The sequence below is a fragment of the Spinacia oleracea genome, chromosome 4 (assembly GCF_020520425.1).
Source record: "Spinacia oleracea cultivar Varoflay chromosome 4, BTI_SOV_V1, whole genome shotgun sequence".
NCBI lineage: Eukaryota > Viridiplantae > Streptophyta > Magnoliopsida > Caryophyllales > Amaranthaceae > Spinacia > Spinacia oleracea.
Window position 1 is genome coordinate 90,395,924 of NC_079490.1, and position 13,073 is coordinate 90,408,996.

Below are 13,073 nucleotides of genomic sequence, written 5' to 3' on the forward strand. Positions count from 1 at the left end.
ATTGAACTTCGTTCTGCTGGTCGTTTGGCGTGGAAGTTTAATCGTGCCCGGCATGGAAAGTTCAGGTGGCTTCTTGGCGCTGATAAGAAAGGGCCCTATGTATGGCTGGCCAAGACAATTGACCTTCCCCTTTTTGGGGGGAATCAGGTTGATGTTGTCACTGTTGACAGTGCATGGAAGCGCCTAATGATGGAGGAGTACTATCTCAATGACATGGCAGACACATACGCAATAACTGAGGAAGCTATTGCTACCCGTTGCTGATTATTGCGGCTATAATATTCAACGTTTTTACAATGAAAAAGATGTTTATAATATGTCCTGGTATTAAAGTTCACTGTGTGTTATTTTTTAGTATAATTTGTAGTTCTTTTAATATATGGTTCCCTTTCTTTAGTTTTAATATTATGGTGTTTGCTACATTTATATGAATATTATTTGTATAATGATCATATAATATGATGCCCCTTCTTTTGTATTGTGTATATTAAATGCAGCATGATGCCATTGTCTTGTGATGTACAATATGGGTATCGCCAGCAAGAATCAAAATTATAAGAATCTCTAATCCAAAAGTATTACTTGCTACACCAAATAAAATTAACATAGAAGCAATGTTATTGTTTTGCAATAATTGATCACGTGACTTTTTGGCAGCTTGATGACGTTTAGGTTAGGTCTCCGATTCGTGTTGTTGTTTGCAAAAAATCTTGTTGGGACACTCACCCACCATAAACATTTAAATCTTGGGTGAGAACTTTATTACATATGTAACGATTTGTATGATTCATACCAATATACAAAAATTACCGGTCGGGAAAAAAATTATACATACTAATTAATTGGAACGATCACCGTTTCTTATTACATCGATGGGAAAAAAAACTCATTCGAAAAAAAACTCATATAGTACACATTTTAAAACAAATTACGTAATAGTACATGTGATTACATAAGTAATGTATGATTACTTGTGCAAAGAAAATGCATTTTCAACGACTGGGGAAAATCCATATCCACCATTTGGGCCCAAGTCTAACAGTAAAGCCCGTTCAATGTTCTCTTGGTCCCATAGGCAGAGTGGTGATGCGTTGTGCCTTATCAGGTGGTGAGATCTTGAATAGGCTAAAGTTCCCAAGTAGATAAGCTAGACGAAAATTCAATTTGTAAATTACCAAAATATTAAAAACAGTGTACAACACCTTAATATAATCGAAGTGTATGTAAAAAAATGACTTGCAAGCAACAATAGAGTGCATCCACCATAGGCCTCCTTGATGTGTGGAAGTAGTGATTACGATACCTCACCAGCCACTTCAAAACATAAGCCCCCCAATTATATTCTCGTGCATGTTCAGCTTTGTCTAATACACGTACATGCAATGTACTTATATGTCCCGATTTAAATGCCGGACATAAAACCATGCCTAGTGTGTATAGGAGGAAGTGTTTTTGAAATTCATTTTTGCGCGTTGTACCTCGGAAAATATTTCGAACCAACTCCGAGTCTAAAATACGACCACGAGTCGTGTATTTCGCGTACTGCTTCCTTAGCCCTTGCAACACATCGCTACTTGCCTGATGTGGATAATTTAGGTCCTCACCAGATCTAAGACCTAGAACCGAACAAACGACTCCTTCGCCTACCTTGATCGAGTAATTGTCCCTAATTTAAAGCTCTAACTTGTTCGGGTCAAACCTCGATGTGATCCACTGAGCAAACCTAGGATCAATATGTGTGATATTCAAACACAAAATTTCTTCGAACCCCATTTCCTCAACCCACTCTTTCTGAATTGTTGTCAATCTTTTAACCATGGAGGTAAATTGACCAAGATCACATTTCGACCTAACACACTAAAGGAAGAATTGTTACGGTTTACCTAAGTTGATTAAAGGGGCAAATAGTTTACTCAACATCTACTAATGTATACCTTATTAAATGCTACCCAAATTTGGGGCTTCGGTAGACCTCCATTAAACTCCCTCTAAGGGGCTTAACCTTGTAATATTGTTTTCCCTAAGTTGGCTAACATGACTTTTCCCCAAATCCTGCATTAATATATATTTTATATTATACTGACTATTGTTGTGATTTTCATAATAATAATTATGAAAGTGCTAATGAAATCCATTTCACATTACTGTAAATCTGTAATTTAAAAATTTTATTTCAGTCAAAACTATGGAATTAAACAATACTCGTGTGTAATTGAATAAAATTATTTTGTACCTTAGCACAGCGTTTTGTTATTGCAGGCCCAGGTAACTTCGCCACAGACTTCCTCTTCCTCGTGCTGGGTTGTTGTTCCTCTTCCCCTCTATTATAACTCTGGATAATGAAAGTAAATCCTCCCCGTTGGTAAGCCTTGTCCTTCATCTTGTCGAAGTCTTGAGAGTCGTCATAAATTTCTCCCTCCTTTGCAAAATATTGAATATCCCGGACATACCAGATCTTGAATTCTCCAGTTCCGTGACTTCGGATTAGATCATTGACATTATCAGGGTTGAAATGTCTTTTTGGCACCAAGTATGACGATGATAACCCTCCAAGGTACCGGCGTCTCGGGAAGAAATACAATTTCCCGGCGTGCCATATGGTCAGACACACCAAAGGGTATGTGCTACGGTTGCCCCTGTCAGAAAACCAAATAAATCAGGGGAAGGTAGACTGAAATATACAATTAAAACACCGGCACGCCGGGAATATGTACTTCTACCCCAGTTTTGGCTCCAAACCACCAGCAATTTTCCAGATTTGGGGCCAAACAGAAAGGTATTTTCCAGATCTAACTTACATGTCGACAGCTGGGTTATTCTTGACTCTCCGTTTCATTTCAATAATAGTGGAGTGAGTCAATAAACAAACATTTATGGAACTTGAGCCCTAACTCAGTTTAATTCGTTGTTGAAATTAATGTCAATCTTCACAAGTGGGTGTGCAAAGTGGCAGAAAAGTTAAAGGTTGCATAGAACAGTAAAGGAAAGGAAAGGAATCATATCATTAATTACTATTTAATATTCTGACATTAATTAACGTGGCATACTAAATAAAACATAAAACCAAATACAAATTTAAAAGGCTCGGAAAAAAGATCCCAGACCAAACGAAATTATGTCATACTAATACTTATGATTTCTTCAACGTCTATGACTTTGACAAAATATCACTTTTACAAAGTGTTACAAAATTCGCCCGTTTTGGCCTGGTTCAATCGTCGCGGCAGAGGTCAACGAAGTGGACTTTCTTTTGTCTCTTGTGTCGAATGAGGTACTCACCTGCCTCCATAGGCTCCCTCTTCAATAGGGTTTCATCAACTCTAGCAAAAGCCACCACCCTTTCACCATCTTTGTTCGGCTCAAGGTCTTCCCAAGAAAACTTCTCAAGGAGGTACGTGTCTCTCTCTTCCTTGTACACCTCGTCCACACATGGGGCGTAGCCTGACGAGGTAACCAACAAACCTGTCTTGAAAGGGACGACATTCTCAACAACTTGCCTCATGAAAATCCTCCACTGGATACGAGACCTCTCATGATCATGGCGCTCGAGATCGCGATGAAGTTGTTCGGACATCTTCTTTGACCAGCGGGGCTTTCTCTTTGGACGGACTGCAAAACAAGGAGGTGGAAAACATTACAAAGTTAAAAGGGATTATACTAAAAACACGACTCCTACTGAAATAGACACAAAATAAAATTGAATTGAAGACAATTAAAACACTTACTACCTTCTGGATTGACATTGGTAACCTGTGGAGGAGTCTTAGCATTATCTCCCACACTACATACCTTCTTCCCCCTTGGCATTGTACTAGAATTATCTTAAAACAAATTCGTGTAGATTTCCTAACCCTAATGACAAATGTCTACAGCTTATGGTGACAAACAATAATACTAAGATCTATATATAGTGTCCAAATCCGTGTAGTCAGTATGTTTTTGGCGGGAAATCCTGATACTTTCGCTAGTTATGCCGATTGAATTATACGTTCGTAATTGTCTAAATTATTGATACAGTATTTAAATTCATTCACAGCAATAAAAACTTTTAGTATGCCGAATTTTTTGAGGACCTATTTGCCCGTCAGGATTATGTTTCCCGCTCAACTCCAATTGTCGCAGACTGGCAGGCCCCACATATGAAAAACGACAGAATACTATCATTACTTTGTTTATTTCTTTTATTTAATTGAGACCTTTAACGTGTACAATGAATCGCTAGTGATTTCTTTAGGAAGGTCATCAATTGTAAAAGCAAGCATATTTTTCCTTCATTTAGTGTGTTATGTATAAAAAAAAAGGGTAACAAATAAGAGTAAATAAACAAAATTGTTTTCAACTACCTAGCCTTCACATATTCATAGGGGTGTCAAATCGGATCAACGGATCGGGATTGGGTCGGACTCATCGGATTCGGGTTTAAATAGATCGGTTTGGAACGAATTATTTTGGCTAACGGGTCGGATCGGATAGGATTGAAAACTTGACGAATCAGATTGGATCGAAATTTTTGTGCACGGGTTCATATCGGATCGGGTTGTTGAGTATATATATATAGTATATACACGGGTTGTTGAGTATATATATAGTATATGCACGAAAATTACCCTAAACCCTAATATCGATGACTTAATTAGGAGACGAAAACGAAACTAACTTTACAAGTCATAAGAATTTAAGATCGGTAATATAAGTAATTGCGTATATATATAGTATAATTTAAGGTCGGTAATTGAATTAACACCCCTACATATTCACATGTGCTAATCATAGTATAATTCTCATCCTCCCTTCAACTCGATAGTTAATTAACCAATTTTTAATTATATAACACCTCCTCCACTAATTCCTAGGTATGAGGCTCGTCGGTCGGGGCCTACACATTCGGACCCCAATCATATAACTCACGATAAGAAATTCTGCTTTCTTGATGATGGGTGCGGCCCAAACCCGTATGTAACAAATAATGGTATCGTGTTAGATTACACTTATTTTTTATGTTAGGAATATCTATGTGCACTATTTAATTTCCGAAATTTATCCTACACCATAATAACAAAGTCTCTCCTTCGTAAGTCATAATACATTCCAAATAAAAGATAATAACGCATTCTATATAAAAATAATTAGTCATTCATTTAAACAGTAAGCTGTTAAAAGGGTGAGACGAGGCTCTGAACATGGCTCTCCGCGTGCATCGGTATCCATTCAAAACGCGTACCTTGTACATGTCTATGCTCATCAAAAACATGATCAACCACCTTTATCTCATCAATTTCATGGTGTACCAGACATTTTCCAGAGGATGAGAACGCTAGAACATGTGGGAAGAACCAAGTAATTCTAACCCACTTCACCCAAGAATGGCAAAAACCAGATTGTTGTTGCACCAATCTCCAAATTTCGAAATCGGGATTTTGCTCATCTACACGCTCAGAAAACAAAGTAAGACACCATTCACTCACATAAAGCTTGTACATTATATTTTTAGTGACCGGGAACTCCACATCTATGAATTTATAATCCAACAAACAGAAACTCATAATGTGGTTATCTTTAAAGCCGGTGACTATCCAATACAGACGATCACCACAACAAACAGCATTACTATCACCCGTTGGAAAATATCCAACCTCCGTTGGGAATTCAAGTATCGGGTTCCATTCACCACCTCTAACCTCGAACACCCAAGCCTCCATTCTTTTGATACCATCTTTTCGATAAAGAGATTGAAATGAAGCGAATATCTTATAATCATTGACATTAGATGCATAACCAAAACCACATTTAGTTAAGTGTTCCACGGACGGAGTTTCAATAACGCGCCTAGATTTGGTTTCTGGGTTCCACAAGATGAACTTACCCTTTACAAAATTACCACAATCAACAAAGAAGCATATTAAACCATTACCAACATCCCACAACACAATTGCGACGATACAACTCAAGATTCAATCCAAATTCCCTTCTAACATCCAATTGAAGTAATCTATGACCATTTTTGCTTTTTTCATCCAAATACAATAGGAAGCACTCAGTAGCAGAAGTCCTAATCAGACTGTCATCTCTCATATGAAGACCCCTTAAAAAAAAGGAAGTACGAGATGATAATGAATGGAGTAAATGGGATTTCACAAACCCTGAGCTAGATATTACAAGATACCAACTTTTGCAAACAGATTTGAATCGAATTAGGGACTTTACCGGAAGTCGGGGAAGGATATGATTGGAAAACAATTCGTCAGGGATATGAGGGAGGTCATACTTCAACTTCGAATTGGCCATATTCCGTCCTATGACAATGGCGGTGAAGCGGTGGTTTAAAGCTAGGCGGCAGTTTTGTGTAGAACGGATCTGTTTTGTGTTGCAACGTCTCTTTATAAGATAAGGAAGGATCCCAAATTTTAAAATTCGAATAATTTTTGTAATTGAATAATTATTTTAAGACCGTCTATTTATAAGATTAGGATGACAACAGGGACAATTAGCACGCAATAAAATGAAGATATCTAAATCAACTTTTAGTATGTCGATTACATTATACGAAGGTAATTTTAAGGAAACTACTGATACCATAATTAAATAAATGCATATGACTGAAATATTTTAGTATGCCACATGTTTTGATTCCCTATTAAAATGTATTCAAAATTCTTTTCCTGCTCAAGTCCAATTGTGGGCGCAAGGCATGAATTATTAAACTGATAATCATTCCATATATAAAGTAATGAATTATTCAAACCTGATAAACATTACTTAGTCTAATTTCTTAAATTTGGGGTACAATTGTTGTTTGAAACCAAAATTACAACATTGGAATACATATAATCATTCACTCCTCTAAACATTTAGGCGGCCCTAATAATATACACATTAATTACTAACTCCTAAACCGGCCCTAAACCCTAAACTCGAAAAAAAAACTGATAATATACCCATTAGCTCAATTAACATTAGTAGATTATATGTTGGATTGAAAGGGACACCATTCATAGATGTTATCCAATTATAAAAAATATGTTTCGCACATTCTATTTCATATTCAGATTAATAAAGTCCATTGACTAATCTAGCAGATCCATAAAACATATCTTTAAAATAAAACGAGCAAAGGAAAATCCCTTAGCATCTAATCAAAAAACATAAATGATGTTTTCAGTAACACCTGGACCATGGAAACACTCGTCCAGTTCCAAAACGACCTTTCCGTTCTTCTGATCCTTCTTCACATAAGCTATAGTTGAAACTAGTTACAACTATTTGTTGGTACGCAGACCATATTTTAAATTACAAACTTTGGTACTTTAGACCATTTGTACACATTTTACAGATGTTAAGCACATTTTATTATAACATTTAGGGTGTAGGGTTTAGGGTTTAGGGTTTAGGGTATGTACACGTGCATACTAACGTCATCGTATCAGTACTATATTTTGCCTGCTGGTTAGGATTGAAATTTAAAAGCAGCATACTAAAAACGCGGTGTCTGTACTAATATTTGTCTACTGGTCGTCAAAGTATGTTTAATACAACTTAATCCCATGACGTCCTCACCTCAGAAATTACAATGTCACACTAAAAAGTATTTTAAAAAGTAGAATAATTGATTAAACTTTGAAATAGCAACATCCTTCAGGTATAATCCGTTCAAACTAATAGTTTTCATGGATATCTTAATTTTGGGGATTCACCTAAAACCTAGAACCCAAAGACAATTTACCATATTCCGCTATTGGAAGATAAAACCCCGCCGTGTCTTCCCCGTATCGACACCGTAATTGCTGGAAAATTGGAGTCTGCTTCCCTTATTTAATCCGGCGTTTCATATCAATTCATCGGAGGGAAAATGGTGAATTCGAAGATGAAGTACGACCTTCCTCATATCCCTGATGAATTGTTTTTCGATCAAACCCCGACTACCGGTAAGGTCCCTGAATCGATTCAAATCTGTTTGCAAGAGTTGGTTGCATGTTATTTCTAGCCCGAACTTTGTCAAATCCCATCTACATCATTCAATATCATCGTGTAATTGTTTCTTTATTAGATCTCTTCCGTTTACGAAACAGAATCCGATTAGGAGTTCCCCGACTGAATGCTATGTGTTGAATGATAACAAACACGAAAATAAGTTAGTTCAATTGGATGTTCACAAGGAATTTCAACTGAATCTTGAATTGTGTCGTCGTAATTGTGTGGTAGGGTGTTGTAATGGTTTAGTATGCTTCTATGTTGATTGTGGTCGTTTGGTTAAGGGTAAGTTTATCCTGTGGAACCCAGCTACCAAAATAAGTCGCGTTATCGAAACTCCATGCGTTCAACACTTAGCTAAATATGGTTTTGGTTACGCATCTAATATCGATGATTATGAGATATTTGCATCATTTGAGTCTCTTTATAGGAAACCTGGTACGACACAAATCCAGGCTTGGGTGTTCAAGGTTAGAGTAGGTGAATGGAACCCAATAATTGATTTGCCAACGGATGTTGGATATTTTCCCAGGGGTGATAGTAATGCTACTTACAGTGGCGATCATCTGTATTGGATAGTTGGTGGCTTCAAAGATAGTCACATTCCGAGTTTTGGTTTATCAGATTTTAAATTCAAAGATGTGAAATTCCCGGTGATTATGAATACAAGGTTCAAGCTTCATGTGAGTGAAGGGTGTCTTACTTTGTTGTCTGAGCGTGAAGAGCTTACTCGGGGTACAGAGATATGGAGATTGGTGCAACATCCATCGGGTGAGTCCGATTCTTGGGTGAAAATGGTGACAATCACTTGGTACTTCCCCCGTATTCTAGCGTTTTCACCCACCGGAAAATGTCTGGTCCAACATCATCTTGATGAGGTAAAGGTGGTTGACCATGTTTTTGATGAGCCTGCGCATAAACATGTTGAAGGGGTATATTTTGATGGTTTTCCGATGCACGCGGAGAGCCATGTTGAGAGCCTCGTCTCACCATTTTAAGGGCCAAAACGGTAAGAGGAATGAATGACTATAACTTATTTGGTTTTTATAAAAGATTTGTATCCAAGATATTATTTTGACAACCTTATATGTAAGTTTGTTTTAAGGAAGTATTGTATTAGATTATCCAAGATAAATGAAGTTCACTGATTATTGATCCATGATACTGTAGACACCTACTTTTGTCCCCATTCCCGAAAGGGAAGGTTCGATGATGAGAACATGAATCTCCACTTGACAACGCATCTCCTATAAAATAACGAATCTCAATTCCCCTTTTCATTTCACCCAAAACCTGCTATTTATAGAAACATTCTATTTATGGAAAACTGCTAAAAATAGTAAATACCGTAATGAGTAGTTGTTAAAAGTGGAAAATCATAAAAGATAGAAACCTGTCAGAATTAGGTGTTGCACTCCAACATAAATCCTAAATGAGATAGAAATTGCGAGAGAATCCTGTTCCTAATACGATTCGAAAATAAGAGTTACGTATTAATTAAAATCCTAACGAGCCTAGAGTTCGTAACGGGCCCAGATGCATTCCATCATAAAATTAATACGCACTAAAAGACTCGATTAAGTCTCATATACTCCGGATTCTAAGAGTCCGAATCTGACAAAGAAACGGCCCAGACCCTATTTTCAACGCCTGGCTCTTGGCGCCGAAATCTTCGGCGCCCAGCCCTGGGCGCTGAAATTACCTAGGACGTGTTCTTTCCTAATTCTTCGTGGATTAGAGTTCTACAATTCTATCTTTCCACGAACTCTTTTCTATAAATATAGCCCCAAGTTCGACGTGAAAAGAACACACGACACACAATTCATATTCTGAGTATTGACTCTAAAACCCTAAGCCTAAGCCTCACGCTGCGAAATTGATCACGCGTTCTGTCGCAATCGATCCAAAAATCGAACAGAACGTATCCTGTCCCGTAATTTGAGATTCTTTAAATAAAAGGAGAAATAGCAAAGTCAAAGCGGTTAGTTTTCTGAGAACCGTGACGCACCTTGAAGGAAATAATGCCCTTGGTCCAAGTATGCATTCTATAGTCTAATAAGTGCGGTTCAGTATTAATTAACAGTTAATAATTCAGTGAGATCAAGTGAGCTGAATGCCTAGCTAGAGACCGCTTCAGTTCAAGTGGAATTAATGATATTAATCCACATCTTACTCTTGACTGAACCCGTAGGGTCACACAAATAGTACGTAAACGGATCAAGTATTTAATGGCATTAAATACTCTATCTATGGATATTCGGAATCGACGGATCTTGGTTTTAGTGGGAGCTGAGATCGTCACAAGCAAGAAATGAATACTCCGGAAACGATGATATTGCCGGAAACGGAAATATGGATCGTATCGGAAATATAAATATTATCCAAGTCGTAGATGTTGCCGGAAACGGAAACATGGTACGTATCGGAAAATATTATCGGAAATGGAAATATTGCCGGAATCGGAAATATTGCCGGAAACGGAAATATTGTCAGAATCGGAAATATTATCGGAATCGGAAAATAATTCCGGGAACGGAAATATTAAATGTTTGTTCGAAACGAAAATTAATTCCGGAATCGGAAATATTAAATATTGTTCGTATCGGAAATGAATTCCGAAAACCGGGAATTTTATCGGAAGCGTATCGTACGAATAGGCATCGGACGAGGCCTGCCGGACGAAGGCCCAGCACGAAGCCAGGCCATCGCCCAGCAAGCAATGGCGCGCCACAACACAGCCCAAGGCTGCGGCAGGCCTACCGCAAGGCAGGCCCAGCGCGCAGCTTAGGCCATGGCAGCCTCGTGGGCTGCGGTAGCTCGCATGGGCTCCGTGGGCGTGTGGGCTGTGCGCGGGCATGGCCTGCATGCTTGCGGGTCATGCTTGTGTGTGTGTTTGTGTCCATGCATAATTCCTAAAACTATTAGGATTTGATGTATGATTAAATTCCTATTCCTATTAGGATTATTTAATTAAATAGAGTCCTTGTAGGATTCTAAGTTTAATTAAAACGTATCCTACTAGGATTCCAGTTCCCTTTCCAAACCTCTATAAATAAGGGCCTAGGGTCATAATTTATATATACAATTGAAGTATTCAAAGGGTAAGTTTTTAAAAGAAAATTCAGCCACACTCTTGCACAATAATAACCGAAATTCCTAAGTACCTTAAGGGCGATCCTAGTTGGTCAAGCTTAAGGCGGATCCGGACGTGCTGTGGACTATCTACGGAGGGACGACACTTGGAGTCCTAAAGACTTGTTCTTGTTCCGTTCGGGCGCAGCTAGGGAGGGCACGCAACAAAGTGTATGCATCTAAACTATGCTAAATGATTATGTGTAAATAATATGCTTTCCTGGCTTTATGATTTTTTCCGCATGATTTATGTTTTGTCATATGAATCATAACCTAACAGTGGTATCACGAGCCTCTTATTATTTTCATAATCTAAATTGCATAAACATGGTTAAATATTACAAATTTGCAAGAATTAAAAGGGGTGATTAATTTTCGTAATTGTTAATCAATTGCAAATTGCGTTTATTTAATTATACGTACGCAGTTTTTCGGCAGTTTCTTCGTTACTCATCCAAATCGAGTGATTTTTGTGTCAATTCCGCATGTAAAAGGCATTCTAACATTTTGACAAAAATAGTGTTTTTCGGCCGAACCCAGAATTCTCAAATTCGAAGCCTAACTATGACTTTTCGGAGGTTTTAGTTTTTCGAATGCAAAATTTCGTAAATTTAAGATGTTAAATTAAATATTTGCGATTCTTGTTGACAAATCTTGAATTTTTGATTGACCTACTGTATATGTTTAACAAGTTTGAATGCCTAGCCTTGTTAATTATGCAATGTAATTTGTAATTATGATTAATTTGTTGAAAATTGGAATAATTTAGAATTAATTTGATTTTCATAATTAGTTATAATTTAATTAGATACCTATGATTAAAAACCACCATAAAAATTGTAAATTTATGTTAAATTTTAAATTTTTATGACCTAGACTTGAATCCATGTTAATCGGAAATCAATTAAATTATAAATTTTCGATTTTTCGCCCTAAAATTATGAAATTAATATTATTTATTAATTTGTCATTAATTTTGAATATAAATTTTTAATTTTATGCGACTCGCTCATATAACTTGCACGCACAAAGCAATGGACGCTACGTGTTACCCTTAAGGGGTGTTGTATAGTGCGGGCATGCGACGACGAGCAAGGGAGCTCGTCGCCCATGCGGTACGAATGCAGCGAGCAAGGGCATGGTGCACGAGCACAAGGCAGCAGCCCTGCCTTGTGTCGTGGGCTGTGAGCAATTGGCGTGTGGGCAGGGGCGAGAGCAAGGCACGAGCAGTCGCGTGTGGGCAGCAAGCGTGCTGCGCCACAGCGCGCACTGCCTCGCGCAAGCATGCGGAGCCTCGCGCGCAGCGAGCGCAAGCTCGCGTGCCACGAGCGCTACGCACATCGTCGATGGCTCGCGCGCAGCGAGCGCCAGCTCGCATACTGCTGCCTCGTGCGATGAGCGCAAGCTCGCGTGCGGGAAAGGCAGGCGCGCAGCGAGCGTTGGCTCGCATGGATCGAGCGCTGGCAAGCGAGCGCAGCGAGCGTTGGCTCGCGTGCATCGAGCGCTGGCGCGCGCAGCAAGCACCAGCTCGCGTGTTCGATTGATGCCTTGCGATGGTGAGCAGCAGCGATGCGACGCAGCGCATGGGCTGCGCGCACATGGCCAGCGATGGCTGTGTGCGTGTGGCCCTTGGGCGTGCGTTGCGTGGGATTGTTGCGTTGCGATTAGATCGTTTTGAAATTTTAATTTGAAATTTTCAGTTTACGTAATTTTAATTAATTTTAAAATTAATAATTTAAATTATTTTCTTGGATTTTAATTTTGAATATTGTAATTATAATAAATTTTATTTATTCTAATTATTTTACTAAAATTAAAATCATGAATTAATTTAAATACGACTGAAATTAAATTAAACTTTTTGGATTCAATTATAAATTTATATGAGCTTTAAATTTTAATTAAATTTGTATGTTTCCGGTTAGACTAGAAATACATTTTTATGTTTAAAATTAGTAAAGCATATGAATTTA

The 13,073-nt window shown here is 38.1% G+C and overlaps 2 protein-coding genes across 2 annotated transcripts; one reads left to right on the forward strand and one right to left on the reverse strand.

The window, feature by feature from the left end:
- Positions 1–5,153: 5,153 nt before the first annotated feature.
- Positions 5,154–6,285, reverse strand: LOC130471697 (F-box protein At3g08750-like). Its single transcript, XM_056841962.1, has 2 exons — positions 5,974–6,285; positions 5,154–5,864 (listed from the first exon to the last, which is right to left on the reverse strand). The coding sequence occupies exons 1-2, from the start codon at positions 6,283–6,285 to the stop codon at positions 5,154–5,156; spliced, it is 1,023 nt and encodes a 340-aa protein (XP_056697940.1).
- Positions 6,286–7,846: 1,561 nt separating this feature from the next.
- On the forward strand, positions 7,847–8,966 carry LOC130471698 (F-box/kelch-repeat protein At3g23880-like). The gene is made up of 2 exons (XM_056841963.1): positions 7,847–7,927; positions 8,067–8,966. Exons 1-2 carry the CDS (start codon positions 7,847–7,849, stop codon positions 8,964–8,966), a joined length of 981 nt encoding a protein of 326 aa, XP_056697941.1.
- Positions 8,967–13,073: the final 4,107 nt, after the last annotated feature.